General features: G+C 36.0%; 2 protein-coding genes across 2 annotated transcripts; both read left to right on the top strand.

The window, feature by feature from the left end:
- Window positions 1-4,824: 4,824 nt before the first annotated feature.
- On the top strand, window positions 4,825-6,654 carry LOC116189439 (protein MITOFERRINLIKE 1, chloroplastic). The gene is made up of 2 exons (XM_031519095.1): window positions 4,825-5,242; window positions 5,329-6,654. Exons 1-2 carry the CDS (start codon window positions 4,906-4,908, stop codon window positions 6,168-6,170), a joined length of 1,179 nt encoding a protein of 392 aa, XP_031374955.1. The 5' UTR covers window positions 4,825-4,905; the 3' UTR covers window positions 6,171-6,654.
- A 1,739-nt stretch (window positions 6,655-8,393) lies between these two features.
- LOC116186972 (L-type lectin-domain containing receptor kinase S.6) lies at window positions 8,394-10,542 on the top strand. The gene has a single exon (XM_031515535.1). It carries the CDS (start codon window positions 8,419-8,421, stop codon window positions 10,540-10,542), a length of 2,124 nt encoding a protein of 707 aa, XP_031371395.1. The 5' UTR covers window positions 8,394-8,418.
- Window positions 10,543-16,828: the final 6,286 nt, after the last annotated feature.

The following is a 16,828-nucleotide window of genomic DNA, read 5'->3' as shown; positions in this document are numbered from 1 at the left end:
AAAGATGCTTTTCATCCTCAGGGCACATGCTAAATACGAGTAATTAGCAAGGAATCTCATGTTGTTGATATTTTAGATGCCGAAATTCAGGATGCGGTATTCTTAATCGATTGAGCTAAAACACCTAGACTGGATGGTAATTTTATTCACTTCTATAAAACATCCTGACACATTATTAAAGAGGATTTCTTAGCTGCTATTCAGTTTTTCTTCATCACAAGAAAGCTCAGTAGGGAAATAAATTCTACTATTGTGACCTTTGTGCCTAAGAAGGACAATGCTGATAGTATGAGGGATTTCATGCCTATTTCCCATTGCAATTTATTTTATTAATGTATAACCAAGATTATTGCTAACAGGTTGCAGAAGATCTTTCCTCAGGTCATCAGTCCAAAAATCAGTCTGCATTCATCAAAGGCAGGCGAATTGCAGACAACATATTATTAGCTCATGAGTTGGTAAGAAATTATCACAAGGCTAATCTATCTCCTAGATGTGCTATTAAAGTGGATTTGATGAAGGCATTTGATTCCTTAGATTGGACTTTCTTGTTGAATTCTCTTAAAGCCATGGGATTTTTGGAGAAATTCATTCGCTGGATCTGAGCACGTATCGCATCTCCATTTTTCTCGATAGCCATTAATGGTTTTCTTGTAGGATACTTTCTTGGGAAGAGAGGAGTTAGGTAGGGAGATCCTTTATCCCCATATCTTTTTGTAATTGCAATGAAAGTGCTCACTCAAATACTCAATTGAGCAGCTAGTTCTGGAAGGATTGGCTTTCACCCCAAATATAAGTCTATTGGACTCAACCATTTATGCTTTGCAAATGATTTCTTATCTTTTCTAATGGGTTAGAGTCTTTTCTACTGGCTATTCTGGATATTTTGTGTTGTTTTAATAAATTATATAGATTGAAGTTGAACCATGAAAAGACTAAATTATATCGTGGAGTGTTTTCTACTTCTGATGTGGATTCCTTAATGAGGGTGACTGGTTTTAAGAGAGGTTCATTGCTTGTGCGCTATTTGGGGTTGCCCTTAGGAACGAGGAAACTCTCTCATAGAGATTGTTCTACAATAGCTGAGAAAATAGCTAAAAGAATTAAAAACTGGACTTCTAAGCATTTGTCTTATGTTGGGCGGGTCCAACTCATAAACTCAATCATTTTCGGTTTGGTTACATATTGGTGATATAGCTTTATTGTCCCTAAAATGGTTATTAGTTCACCAAAAATGTATAATGTCCTTGTGGAAAGACACAGATCTAGTTGTGAGAGGTGGTTCGAAAGTAAGTTGAGAAGATGTTTGTCTGCCCAAGTGTGAGGGTGGGCTAGGAATTAGGAATCTTGAGATGTGAAACAAAGTTTGTATAATGAGAAATATATTAACTTTGTTGATTAATGCTGGATCAATTTGGGTTGCTTGGGTCCGAAACTTTCTAATTAAAAATAGGAATTTATGGACGTTAGAAGCTCTTGGGGAATGTTCATGGAGTTAGAAAAAATTTTATGGCTGCGTCCTCTAATCAAACCTGTTGCATGATATGTTGTGGGAGAAGATTTATTTCTGGCATGATACATAGTTGATTGATAAGCCTCACTCACTACACGAGGGGTTTTTTATGCTTTCCCACACTTAGCAAAGAAGCAAGAGTGAGCTTGATTCTTAAAGAAGGAGTTTAGGAGTTGTCTCATTCTGCTAATCCACAAGTCGAAAGTCTGAAAGAGTTAATTTTTGGGTTGCAGGATCATGATCATGTGACATGTACTCTCTCGAAACCTGGCGTGTTCACAATAGCTTCAGCTTGTGAGTATTTCCTACCAAAAGAGGTCAAGGTTCATTGGAGGCAAGCTGTTTGGTTTCCTTGGAACCTTCCGAGAGCTTTTTTCATCAGTTAGTTACCCATTAGGGATAAATTAACCATAAAGAATATGTTGCTAGCTTGGGGACTCACCAACAGTGTAGCCAACTGTGAGTTTTGTGGGTATATAATTGAATCGAGGGATCATCTCTTCTTTACTTGTCATGTCACTCAAGCTCTTTGGTTATACATAGTAGGTTCAAGGTGTTCCAGGAAGTTCAAAACTCGGAATCGGAGTTCGCTTGGGTTTGTCTTCTCAAGGGCAGAAAGCTTGATTCGATTATCCTTCGTTTGGCTTGAACTTGCTATGTCTATCAAGTATGAACGAAATGAATTCACGAGTCTTTCAGAAAAAATTCAGTTCGATTTCAACCTTGATGCAGCAGAAATTGGGCTTCGTGAAGCTAAAAGTTTGTTTCGTACCTAATCTTGAGGCTAAGTTGAAGGCTTCATTAGTTGCTAAAAGTGTTGTATTTTGATCTTCGATGTAAATGTTTCTTATGATTGTTCTTGGATAAGTGAAATTTGTATAGTTGTGTTTTTTTTTTATTAATAAGAAGGATATTTCACTTATCCAAAAAAACAAAAAGACGGGTAGTTTAGTGAGCTTTTGATCAATAATAAGGTAGATAAGTTCTAGGGGTCGATTTATATTGTGATTTGGTATTCGATTTTGGGTAGGATACACTAGACAATTGAGTTGCTTATGTGTTGCTTTTTAGGGGGTATTTAGTACACGGTAACCTATTTAGATTATCAATAATGTGCTATTTAAATTCACTGAGCTCACACATTACCATATTTTGCAACGACTCATTACTAATAATTTGAATGAGGGGTGACTATGTAGATTACCACTCAATTCCATGGTAATCCTAAATCCTAATTTTGTCACTTTCTTCATTACTTCACACATCTCTCCAATATGAACCAATCATCTCATCCTACCACCACGCCATCCTAGTCAACCCTATCGCCACAGTCGACAACCCATCTATAGCTACCACTGTCTTAGCCGCCACTGTCGCCATCCTAGTCATTGTTGCTAGGAGTGTGCATGGGTATCGGGTATACCTAGAACCGGTCAGAACCTACCCGTTAGGGTAGGGTCTGGTTTGTTCATATTGAAAAATATGGTAGGTTCCGAATATTAAAATCAGGAACTGGTGAAAACCGGTTCCGGTTCCGATTTCTGCCTACAGGGTATTCGAAACCGATTATTTATAATAAAAAAATAGAGAGGAAAGAGTAAAGTTACTATCTCCTCTAATAAATTAGAATAGAGACACTTTGTTATGTAAGATCGTATTATGGATGTTTAATTTTGTCATTGGATGGATGAGAATTATTATTTTTTTGTTGTTGTGAATTAATCTAAATTTTATTGATATTCTATTTGGCGTGATTACTAATTATGTATGTGACGTTTTCGATTTTATTTAGCAAAAGAAAAAAATTTACAAGTTCCAACAAGGTATCCGGAACCTGAGATATAATACAGGTTCCGGGTAGGTTTCGGTTCCAAGATTCAACATGGTAGGGTCCGGTTCCAAAATCTTGGAACCTGTCTCTTACAGGGTAGGGTCCGGATATCGTGAAAAGTACATGGTACTCGGAACTGATCACCCATAATTCACAACTGTCGTCGTCTTAGCCACCACTGTCATCCTGGTCCTCCTCCTCCATCCTAGTTAAACATTGATGTCAATAATCTACGTCATGGGTTTCATGATTCAGATTCCAACATAAGTACCATTTAAAGGAAAAACTATAAATTAAATTATAGTTTTAAAAAAAAGTTGCATGCGATATAAGTTAAATCTATCATACTTACGCATATGAAGGGTCGGCGAATGAGGAGCTGTGGGTTTACTTTTTTAGCCGTTATATATATTAACTATAAACTAAGTACATTCCCCCAAATCGTGCAGTTTGGAGAAATTATTTGATTTATGTATTTTTAAATTTATATTTTTAAAAAATTTTATTTTTTTTGCAAACCAAAAAAAACCTTTCATATTTACACATTTTACATTCATTTGCAATTTTTATATAATATTAAATGTAATAAAATTTCAAGAATAAAATAATAAAAAATCAACAAAAAATTAAACCTATGATTATCAAGACTCTTGCGTATTGCGTTGTATTTTTATGATTATTATATGTTTTTAAAATAGATAGTATGCCTAAGTAATATAGGAGAAGATGATATCGTAAAATATATAACTTTGGCTATTAATGAAAGAAAAACAATTATCCAATAAAACTAAGAAGAACAAAATTGTAATGATAAGAAAAGCTAAGTTGATTTGTATAAGATTATAATTATCGATATAACCTACACAAAAAAAATATATAAACAATATGAATAAAAACAAAGTAGAGATTGTCGTCATTGAAAAGAATAAGAGCATAAAAATCATAAGAGAAACGAGTTTGAGTAAGTTGTAGGGATAGATAAATGTAGAAATAATAGTTTAAAAAATAATTTTTTATGTTCGATTTGTAAGACATTTAGTATATTAAATTCAAGAATTCATATATCAATAATTTTTTTAAAAAGTTATTGAGACAACTTTTAATTTTTCAAAAGAGATATCTTATTATATCCACGAATACAAATAATATTACGAATATTAAAAAATTTGTTTGACCGAGCACATATAAAATCTAACAAAACATATTTAAATTAAACCAATGGATCCATAAAACTTTTCTTAATTTATTAGTTCACTTTTCTTAATTTATTAGTTCTTACACTTGTAAAGTCATGCAAAGAGTTTTATAATTTGGATCATGGGACGCAACGCAACCTCGTTATGAATGGTTGATCTTATTGTAGAATTTTGCTTTCTTTTTTTTTTGGCCACTTTTTGCCAAATAATGTCATTCCATTTTTTATTTCTTGCCAAATTAGAAAGTCAATATATTAAAAATAAAAATAAATTTGGAGGAAGACTCTGCCTTCCACTTCCATAGCCAACGGCCCAACAGAGCAGAACAGAGGGAGAAACCGGACAATACAAACCTATCCGCAGCAATGGAGACAAGAACCTCGTCATCTGCAGCTCTGTGTCTCCGACTTCCAAACCCTATCGAGCTCCATTCCCATTCGCAATTCAACTCCCACTTCTCCCAATTGACCTCGTCTCTACTATCATCATCGTCTCCCTCGAACCCTACAGGCCCTTCCCCGCCCAATTTCTCTTCCACCAGCATCTCCCTAAAACCCCCGAAATGGCTCAAGCCCACCTCGAGAAACTCCCCCCGTGCCCAATCCCTCATCAAGAACCTCTCCGTCCTCGAGCGGGCCCTCATCGGAGCTGCCGGCGGCGGCATTGCCGGCGCATTCACCTACGTCTGCCTCCACCCCCTCGGTTAGTACCCACTTCCTCTATTCTTGCTACCATCCCGGTGAAGCAATCGTTCTTGCAGTAGGTTTTACCCATGGTCTCATTCTCAGACACAATCAAGACCAAGCTCCAAACCAAGGGGGCCGCCCAGATTTACAGCAGTACCCTCGACGCCGTAGTCAAAACATTCCAGAAGGGCGGCGTTCTCGGGTTCTATAGTGGAATCTCGGCGGTCATTGTGGGGTCGACGTTCTCCTCGGCGGTTTACTTCGGGACCTGTGAGTTCGGGAAGTCGATCCTGTCCAAGTTCGAGAACTACCCTGCTGTGCTTATCCCGCCAACTGCCGGGGCGATGGGCAATATTGTGTCCTCGGCTATAATGGTGCCCAAGGAATTGATCACTCAGAGGATGCAGGCGGGCGCGAAGGGAAGATCGTGGGAGGTTCTGTTGAGAATTCTCGAGAAAGACGGGATTTTGGGCCTCTATGCCGGTTACTCCGCCACTCTGTTGAGGAATTTGCCTGCCGGGGTACTGAGCTACTCATCATTCGAGTACCTCAAAGCCGCTGTCTTGGAGAGGACGAAGCAGGCCAACTTGGAGCCGATTCAGAGCGTGTGCTGTGGGGCCCTTGCGGGGGCGATCTCAGCATCCCTCACGACCCCCTTGGATGTCATCAAGACCCGGCTTATGACTCAGGTCCGTGGAGAGGCTGTTAGTAAGGTTGCAGCAGTCATGTACAGTGGAGTCAGGGCGACGGTGAGGCAGATTCTCAAGGAGGAAGGGCTCGTTGGATTTACGCGAGGCATGGGCCCGCGAGTCGTCCATAGCGCTTGTTTCTCGGCGCTGGGTTACTTTGCGTTTGAGACGGCGAGGCTCTCAATCTTGCATCAGTATCTCAAGAGGAAAGAAGAGTCCTATGGCATAGAGGCTGCTGATGCTGTCTCCAATTAGCTTTTGATGTACTTATTCAGTTGTCATAATCCTTTATTGCAGGAGTTCATGCTGAAAGTAGGAATTTCTATGGATAGATTGTTGAATTTCGAGGTAGTTCTGTTTAAGTAGTGGCAGTAAGACAGTAGAGGTTATTCTGGTTCATTAGATTGGAATCAATAGAGCAGCATGAAAACTGGGTATTCTGTCTCAACTTGCTTTATGCAATTAAAACAAGAGAAGCTGCTTGGGAGCATATTCAAGGCCTAGAGAACACCATCTGATGTCCCAACAGACACTCGAGGTAGCCTTGAGCTTTATCTTCTTTTCTATGATATACATGATATGTGATCGCTACATGGTTTGCAAAAGATCCTCCATCAGGGATCAGTTTTTCTGTAAGTCAATGATAAATATAGATGGGGGAACTGAAAGTTACTGCCATTTGTTTCGGTGGGAGATAAGCAGAACAAGGTTTGTTCTTTTTACTGTAAACTGCATTACATCTCATATATGGTCAGCTTAATATCAAGCACCACTTGTGTTGGCCTCATTACAAAAATTCTCGTATCGCTAACAGACGTCAAAAGATTTAATTCCTGCTGACTGCTCCAAATAATGCCTGAAGTTTCAGCCCAGTTATCTGGGTCACTTTCACTGGTCATCATTAATCCTCTGGGTCATTTCCACCGGTCGTCATATAAGTCTGTCAGTGTTTCATCTTCACTGTTTAAGCGAGAAGGGGTTCGGAGTCGCTGAGGATAAGCATATGAGCTGCTTGTTTTGTTTGTGAGGTTTCAGGTTTGATATACCAAGTTTGTCTTTGTAGGATTAATGGACTAAGGTAAAACCTTAGTTAATTTTCAGAACTTTTGAAAGGAATTTTAAGCCTTCTTTAGCACTTCCTTTTCCAGGCGGACGAGGGAAATGGTAAAGATTGGGTTCAGTTCACCAGAGAAACCAGCATTGAATTTAAGATGGCTTAATCATTGGCACTGAATTTCGATGCAGCTTCATATCCTTGATCTCTATCAGATATTCAGGTTTAGCCATCATCGAGACGGGTGAAACTCAATGGTGTAACCAGAAATGCTATATAGAACGTTGTCTGTATTTGATCAGGAAAAGTGGAGAAACAGAAGTCATGCTTCATCTCCTATGAAGACTGCTTGTATTTGGCTTCAGCATATGCCCAATTCCCATGTTGGATAATTACCCAATTCAGCGTCCAAGCAGATCGACGATTCAAATCGTCGAACCTAACTGTGAACTGCTTTCATGGAAAGCTTGTCAAATGTCCCGTACTAAATGGGAGGGCTTCATGAGATGCAGAGAATGAGCGAATATCCGTTCTCCGCTGAAATTTGAATGTCATTCCAGAATCCTGTGCAGCTGTCTCTCTGCTATGGGTGCAGCCATTGATCTCGAGATCTTGCTAGCAGGATCATAGGTTTAAAACAGTCTAAAACATGACACTGGTCTTTCCGGCGATAATCTTAGCTGTAGGTAACACATCTTGCAAACGAATTTCGGACTCCGGCAGTGTTTCTTTGCCAATTTACTTGGCTTCAGCACAAAGTGTCTGTTTGAAAAAGCGGAATAAATAAACATCAGAATATCTGCTGAAAGCAGTCATCTGTAATCAGATTTACGCTCTAAAATTCAATAAATCCGTGATATTTAAATTGTGCGTCCAGAGCATATGTCTTCCGGAAAAGGAAGAATAAGGATGGACATGGTCATTGCGTCATCATATTCTTCGTCCTGTCGACTGTTTACTCATTCTCCTTGAAACTTGGATGGATCCTTATCACAACAAGAATGCACCTTTACTATCAATTGCGTAAACATTTATGCGGAATGGCATCGACTCTTCCCTGCGAACGGGACTACCCGATCTTCTGTCTAAGAACCCAAGGAAATCACTAGCAAACCACCATCCCCAAAGTATCTAACCGAGCCTCTGATTCTGGTCTTCGCAGACGAAAATGAAATTGATAAAACACTACTCCAGTTGCCAAAGCTTTTTCCGGGGAAAATGCTTACTGGGAAACGATTTTCCGCGAAATCATCGGAGCGAGGTCCCTGTTATGGCCTAAGCAGGACATATTATTAGAGTACATAGCCCTTCAGAACCTTATTGACTGCCCACCCAGACCCATTTAACTAAACTAACTGCCACTTTCAAGAATTATTATCTCCTTTCTCTCTTCCCAAATAAAGAAAAGAAATTCAAATGCCCACTCTTTCTTGAGTAACAGCCAAAGCCATGAAATTTTGCTCAGCTCCTCTCCCATGGCCGTGGCCACGATTCCTTCTCCTCCTCCTCCACCTCTTCTTCTTCTTCTCCCTCACTTCTCCTTCCCTCTCCTTGCATTCTTTGCACCCAAGCAACCTGACCCTCTACGGCGACGCTTACTACACTGAGAACTCCATCAGCCTCACCCAGAACACCAGCTCCTGCACTCCCTTCTCTCCTCCTACTCCGTCGTTTGGGCGCGCCCTCTACTCCCGCCCCATCCGGTTCCTCAACCCGCCGAACAACTCCTCCGCCTCCTTCTCCACTCGGTTCACCTTCCTCATCACGGGGTCTCCGCTGTGCCCATTTGGGGATGGGCTCGCCTTCTTGATCACTTCCGATGCAGACTCGTTCAGCCCGTCGAACGGGTACATGGGCCTCCCTGCCCCTTCCTTTGAGATCCAAGACTCGTCCTACGTCGCAGTGGAATTCGACACGAGTTTCAACCCCACTTTTGGTGATGTGAATGGGAACCACATTGGGATTGATCTGGGCTCTGTAACTTCTTTTGATGCAACCGACGCGGTCTCCGGAGGGATCGATCTGAAGAGCCGCAGGCACATCACAGCCTGGGTAGAGTACCGGAGTGCAGTGAAGTTGCTCCAGGTTTGGGCGGCGCACTCGAACTTTCGGCCTCAGAGTCCCGTTCTTGTTGCTCAAATAGACCTCTCCAAGCACTTCAGGGAGTTCATGCACGTCGGATTCTCTGCCTCTAACGGGCAGGGCTCAGCTAACCACATTATCACTAATTGGCGGTTTGGTACTTTTGGTTTCACGTCTTTAGGTGTCCCTGTCAATTCTCTCGAGGGAGGGGACTGCTTGATGTGTTTCCCGGAGCAATCGAGCATTGAAATGGATGGCTCTGATCTGCGCAAGAAGGGATCGCAGGTTCAAGATTTGGCCCTAGGATTAGGAGGTTTAGCAGCGCTTATTATCTCAATAATCTTGATTGTTGGAGCTGTCAGTTTCTACTTGATCAAGAAATCTAATAAGAGCAAGGAGAGGAGCAGCGACAGAGGAGCGGAGAACTGTGTAGTTGAAATAAACAAGGTCCCAACGAAACTGTCACTTGCTGAGATTAGGGAAGCGACTATGGGGTTCAACAGGAGCAAGATCATCGGGGAAGGAGCCTCAGCTACGGTCTATCAGGGGACGCTCCCAGGTGGGACTGTGGCAGTCAAACGGTTTGACCGGGAGAACCGGCTCGAGAATAACCGGACCCCCTTCACGACTGAGTTTGCCACAATGGTGGGTTGTTTGCGGCACAAGAATCTGGTCCAGCTCCAGGGCTGGTGCTGTGAGGGCTCAGAGCTTCTCCTCATATACGAGTATCTCCCGAACGGAAGCCTCGATAAAATCCTCCATGGAAGTTCGGGAAGTTCATATAGTTTTCTCACATGGGAGCAGAGGAAGAAGATCATCCTCGGGGTGGCCTCGGCTCTAACATACTTGCACGAGGAGTGTGAGAGGCAGATTATTCACCGTGATGTGAAGACTTGTAACATAATGCTCGATTCAGAGTTTAATGCAAAGCTGGGGGATTTTGGGCTAGCTGAAGTCTATGAGCACAGCTGCCGCACAAGAGCAGTCACTATACCCGCAGGTACAATGGGTTACCTAGCACCGGAGTATGTATACTTTGGTGTCCCGACTGTGAAGACCGATGTGTATAGTTTTGGTGTAGTGGTGCTGGAGGTGGCCACAGGGCTGCGGCCAGTAGAGGAGAGCGGCGGCGGGACGATTTTGGTCGACTGGGTGTGGGACTTGTGGGAGAAGGGGAGGACAATCAGCGCCTTGGACAGCAAGTTAAGGGGGAAGTGCAACGAGGCAGAGGCAGAGAGGATGCTTATGGTGGGGCTGTGCTGTGTGAATCCTGCCCACGATAAGAGGCCGAGTATGAAGGAGGCTGCCCGAATTCTGAAGGGCGAGGTGCCAGTCCCCCGCCTGCCTGCCAGGAAACCAACTGTCAGGATCGGTTCCGTACTGCTAGAGCGGTCTGAGGAGATACTGAACCTTGGCCTCAGAGACGGAGATGAAACTAGCTCGGGATATGATGATCTGCCTTACATGACCCCTAAGAGCCATTTCGGCTAGTCTTTCTGTAGCTAGAAGGAAAGCTAAGGATTTGCCTGTGGAAATTAATGTTCTTTTGTGTTGTTTGTAAAGCTTATAAGAGTTGTTTCATCAGCAATTGTTCTATTAGATTCTTTAGTTCATCATGAGATATGGATGATTGTCATAATTGTCATGAGAGTTTCTGCAAGAATGCGTATGCAGATATATCCGAAGATTTGCCCGAAACGAAGTCACATCATACAATACCTCTGGCATTGCACATGGTTCGGTTTTCAGGACGAACTCTACTGATGAATCCGGGACAACACAACCGTCTCGTTTTTCGGGTATGAAACTCATCGTTCTAGTGCAGAATTCTTATGACTCAGCAATCAATAATCGTCCATTAATAAAACAAAAATGAGTACAAGGTAAAATATTCAATGTGCTATCATTCATGTACATTCACGTATACTTCATTTTCTGTAGATTCGTTTACTTCGTTTATGTGAAAATTCTTCACATTATTTATCCAAAAAAGAAAAGGAAAAAAAGGATTCTTCACATTCCCATTTGTGAATAAACATCTAAAATATAGTCTGGTCGTGAAATTCAACCGATTTCCCGAACATTTTCCTCATAACTGTACTTGCAATTTTCTTCTATAACCCATTATAATATTAAATGGATTAAAAAAATGTAGAAACTTTGATATGGTTCACCAAGCAAAAAAATGATCAGATACACAAAACTTATAATTCTGATTAATATTTATTTCTACAATTTTAAAGCATGAGACCATTTCGTCTCACTTTTAATTTTCCAATGTGCCCAAATTAAATATACTCTAATTTATTAAAATCATTTGTATATAATACATAATTGTTGGGATGTTCATCATTTGTCCAAAAATTCGAAATAAAAGTTTCTTATTCACCGACTCTTCGTATGCCTAGTATTTCCATAACTTCCACTAAAATTATTATCATCGTCATCATCATTTATATATACATCCATATATAATTATTATTAAGTCAAATCTATATATAATATATAATTACTAGGGTGTTCACCACCATTTTGTCCAAAAATTTGAAATGGAAGCTTATCATTCCCCGACTCTTTGCATGCCTAATGTTTTCGTAACTTTCACTAAAATGATGATGATGATGATTATTATTATAAGTACTACTATTACTACTATTATTAATGTTATCATATATATATATTTATCCATATATAATCATTATTAAGCCAATCTATATATCTATATATAAGATATAATATATAATTACTGAGGCATTCATCGTTGTACACCATTTGTCCAAAAATTTGAATATATATATATATATATTATAATTGCTAGGGTATTCACCATTGTATGCTATTTATCTAAATATTTGAAATGGAAGCTTTTCATTCACTGACTCTTTGTATGCTAATGTTTCCATGACTTCCACCACCACCATCATCATCATCTTCATCATCAAATATATATATTTATCTATATATAATTATTATTAAGCCAATCTATATATATATATATATATATAATATAATAATAGTGACATTTACTGTTGTATGCATTTGTCCAAAAATTTGAAATGAGAGTTTTTCATTCACTGACTCTTCATATGCCTAATGTCTCCATAACTTCCACTAAAATGATTATTATTTGTATATTGTTGTTGTTATTATTATTATTATTAAATATTATATATTATTATTAAATTTATATATCTATATGTAATTATTATTAAGCCAAATGGAATAATTGTTGAGTAGATTAAATCAAATCTATATATCTATACATAATATATAATTGTTAAGGAGTTCACCGTCATTTGTCTTTTTCGATTACAAAGGAGGCCAAATGCCTAATACAATGAAAGATAAATTTAAATAACTAATAAAGAGGTATGGATAGTCCTACTAGGTACTCGAACTTGTGATATTTAGATCAACAGGCGAGGATGTGCACCATTGCGCTACACTATCTTTTGATGAAATAGGAGTTTCTCATTCATGAACTCTTCATAAGCCTAAAGTTTCCATAATTTCTACTAAGATTATTATTATTTGTATATAGTTATTATTATTGTTATTGTTATTATTGTTATTATTGTTATTATTATTATTGTTGTTGTTGTTTTCATCAAATCTATATATCTATATGTAATTATTATTAAGCCAAATAGGATAATTATTGGGTAAACTAAATCTAATGGGATAGTTGCCGGGATGTTATAATAATAATTATTATTAAGCCAAATCTAAATATTTATATATAACATATAATTGCTATGATTTTTGCGATTGTAAGCAATTTTCCAAGAAATTGAAATGGAAGGTTCTCAGTCACCGACTTTTCGTATGCCAAATATAATAAACTAGGCAAAAGATCCGTGCATATGCTCGGGCTAAAATTTATTATTATATATACGGTATTATTCATTTATTGTAAAACATTGAGCAATTCCATTATTGCAAGAGCATACTTTCTTAGTTTCTGTTTGGGTTTGTATCAATAAATTTTGCCGCTTAAGTTCCTTTCCTTGTTACAGAACACATTCAAAACTATGTTATTTTTCTTTGAATATGAGCTCCATTAAATTTCAATATCAAATTCATTTTATTATAAGATAAACATATTATAAATATGTGACTTATGATCTTCCATTAGAAGTGAAGTGGGAATATAATATCGCACCAATTGTCATATACTTATCGGTGGTGATTCGAAAAGTGACACAATCCAAAACCTTCTTGATCCTAGGTGGCATATCCTAGTTCTTTGCCCTGCCTTTTATAAGTCTTTATAATTTATATAGACTTATGTAACTTCCACAAAAAAGGGATATACTTCTTGACGACGATGATGATGATGATTATTATTATCAACATCTCCATTCCTCAAACCTATAAATTTTTTCTTATTATTATGATGATGATTTGTCAACTGTCAAAAGGGAGAAGTTACGGACATACATTAGCTGAATCAGCAGCCCCAAAAGAGAAACTTTTTTTTTCCTTAATTTTTTAATTTTTGCTTTTCATTCCACAGCCATCATTTGAAGCGCACTCAAATTGAGAGCAGGACATTCCAACTAAACCTACATTTACAATTTTATTTCTAAATTCTTTTACGACATTTTTTCCTTTTATTTGTTCTCAAATTTTTTTACTTAATTTTCTATTTGAGTCAATCAACTTTGAAAAATAAAATAAAAAATTAACAATTTAATTAGCTAGATTAACCATGAATTTGATTTACAAGTCAATTTTTTAATTCTCAATGGGAAAAAAATATATTTTATGGGTCATAAGCTGCATCTAAAATCCAATTGGCAAACATATAATAACTAAAATTTTGAAATAATTAATTTGTTATTCTTAATTCATGATGATTCTGGCCAAACCTGCCTTTTATAGTTTCATTTCCAAATTATTTTGCATGATTTTGTCTTTTTATTTGTTTACTAATATTTTTTGCTTAATCTTTTATTCAAGTAAATAATTTGTGAAAAGTGAAAACTAAAATGTTTATCGATTTGATTGACCTTGACGTATTTTGAATTTTATTTTACTGGTCATTTTTGTCAATTCTTAGTGAATGAAAATCTATTTATGAGGTAGAAGTGACATGTAAAATAACCGATTAATCTATTATCCATAATGCATAAATGTACACTTCAATAACCGACATTATTTTTATTAAAAATTTTACTTGAATAAGAAATTAAATAAATATTAGTAAACAAATAAAAAGACACAATTTTGCAAAAGAATTTCAAAAATAAAACTGTAAATGCAGGTATTTAATTCAAAATGCGTAAATAGAAATGCTAAGAAAATCGCGCCATGTCTAGAATAATAGAGTAAGTAAATTTAATTAAAATATTTATATTATTTTAAGATGAGTTTAAATCTACGAGGAATTATTATTGTACAAAAGCTGTTAAATTTCAAAATCAATGTATCTTCAACAGTTTCGATGTTAAATATTAAAAATCAATTTTAAAAAATTAAAAAATTAAAAAATTTCAATTACTAATCTTAATTTTAATTAAAATAATTTTATTCATTTGCTTCTACTAATTTTATTTATAAAGTATGTGAAATAATGTATTTTAAGTGAATAAAGTAGTGCTTTGTAAATAAAGCATCTAAAAATCTAATTCGATATGATGAATTTAACATTTTTTTGCTCATCATCGTTAGCTTAAATGTCATAAAACAATTAATTTTACTATAAAAAACTAATTCATATTTTTAAAGATCCAATTAACTAATAATATATATATATATTTATCACAAATAATAATATGCACAACTAGCATACGTCATTTGTCTAAAAAATTGAAATGAGAGCTTTTCATTCACCCTATGTTTCCATAACTCCCAATGGAATAATGATAATAACAATAATAATAATAATAATAATAATAATATTATTATTATTATTATTGTTATTGTTGTTATTGTTGTTGTCGTCGTCGTCATTATCAAATATATATATATATATATATATCTAAAATTATTACTACTACACCAACCAAATCCCCCCCCCCCCCCCCCCCCCCCCCCCCACAACCATTTTTTTAAGAAAATAACATGCTTGGCGTATTGAATTAGTACCGAGTACAAAGAGATAATGTCTATCTATAAAACAATTAATATTAGAACTCTTGTCTATAGGTGGGCGGGTGTTAACATTACATGAATGAGTTTTCTATATTCTTTAACAAGTAAAAAAGGGAGACAAAAGCCAAAAAAGTTGGTGGTGTACTAATATATGATCTTGTATTCAAATCCCACAATTAGCTTTCTCATTTTATTATGCTTTTCTTCTTTTATATATATCTGTGAAAGTTTTTTTCTTTTTTCTTTTTCCCATTTATTTCTTTCTCATCTTTTCTTCCCTTTCTTTGTCCTTTTATTATCATCAATACCTTCTTCTTCTTCTTTTTTCATATTCTCACATGCACTTTTTCACAGAGAAAACTATCAAATTCAATACTACCGTTAGATAATCCAATGAACCATAGACAAGGATGCATAGAATTGTAGAAAATTGATAAATATCTATTCTCTTATTAAATTTAGCACGTGAACATTCGTTTTGTTTTCAATATAATTTTTAATTTAAGTATAGCATGAATGGTACTACTTTTCACTTTTTCCTATACAAGATGTACGTTAATTTCGTATATATATATATATATATAGATGAATAACTTTATATACAATTTCGTATTTTTATGTAAAATAATTTTATTGATATAGCAAAATTGGTCTCAAGTAATTCATAAGAGGACCACGTGTAACTAAGATTTTTTTTATTATTAAAAAAAATTATAAAAAATATGACCATAATTAGTTTTTCTACCACAATTTTAACCTTTTAATGATTGGTAATATATCTAAATCACTCCAGATTAATCTTCACTCACCTCATTGATACTTTTATTATCATTTTTTTCTTTACAGAGTTGCCTCAGAAGTTTTTAGGGAAAAAAATGAAAAAGATCTTCGACTCTAAAAGAATATTTTATAATTTTATTATTTATTTACATCCTTGAACAAATTAAATCTATGATCAAATAAAAGTTCATAAAATTTGCATCCATAAGATAAAAACAGAAAAATAGGTATTGCCCCAGCGAAGCTGGGCTCTTGTGTACTAGTATAAATAGATAACTATAAATTCAAAATTTTTCATTTATGCATTATATTATGATTCTCTAAGTACTTTTTTTATAATTTATCTCTATGCGATTAAAAAGATTTGCTTATCCATTGTTAATCCTAATATTTGAAATATTAATCAATGTGTATCTTATACATTTATTTTTTATAATTTATTATAATAAAGTTTTTCTCGGAAGACATTTAATTTTATTAACAATTGTAATTGAAACTAAATATTGTGATTTTCCTTTCCTTCGACCCTTAGTTCAATAATTTTTCTGTTTGTCTTAAATATTATTGATTTAAATATCGATTTTGATTTAAATTTGTTTTCATTTAAATTACAACTGTACATATTTGATCATTTTTAAAATAATAATGAACTTTTAATCAAATCACGGCATACCATTAATGTAAATTAACAACGATTGAGAAGATTTTAGAAAATTATACACCAATAAATTTCTTAAACAAACTAAAAATAAATTCCTTGCAACCCGCATGCTTATAGGCTAATTAGATTAAGGCTCTTATGATAGATATCAACGTTGTCAGAATCGCTATTCTACCTAAAATAAGTCGAGGGTCGTAGAATCGTGAATCGTAAAATCGAATTGTGAATCGTAGAATCGAA

This window comes from Punica granatum, chromosome 8 (assembly GCF_007655135.1).
Source record: "Punica granatum isolate Tunisia-2019 chromosome 8, ASM765513v2, whole genome shotgun sequence".
In the NCBI taxonomy this organism is placed as follows: domain Eukaryota; kingdom Viridiplantae; phylum Streptophyta; class Magnoliopsida; order Myrtales; family Lythraceae; genus Punica; species Punica granatum.
This window is presented reverse-complemented; position numbering and strand designations above follow the sequence as displayed.

Bases quoted from the DNA above. Each gene is read 5' to 3' on its own strand.
- LOC116186972 (XM_031515535.1), top strand. From the start codon at position 8,419: ATGAAATTTTGCTCAGCTCCTCTCCCATGGCCGTGGCCACGATTCCTT.
- LOC116189439 (XM_031519095.1), top strand. From the start codon at position 4,906: ATGGAGACAAGAACCTCGTCATCTGCAGCTCTGTGTCTCCGACTTCCA. The intron at 5,243-5,328 runs GTTAGTACCCAC...TCTCATTCTCAG, and splicing joins CGTCTGCCTCCACCCCCTCG to ACACAATCAAGACCAAGCTC.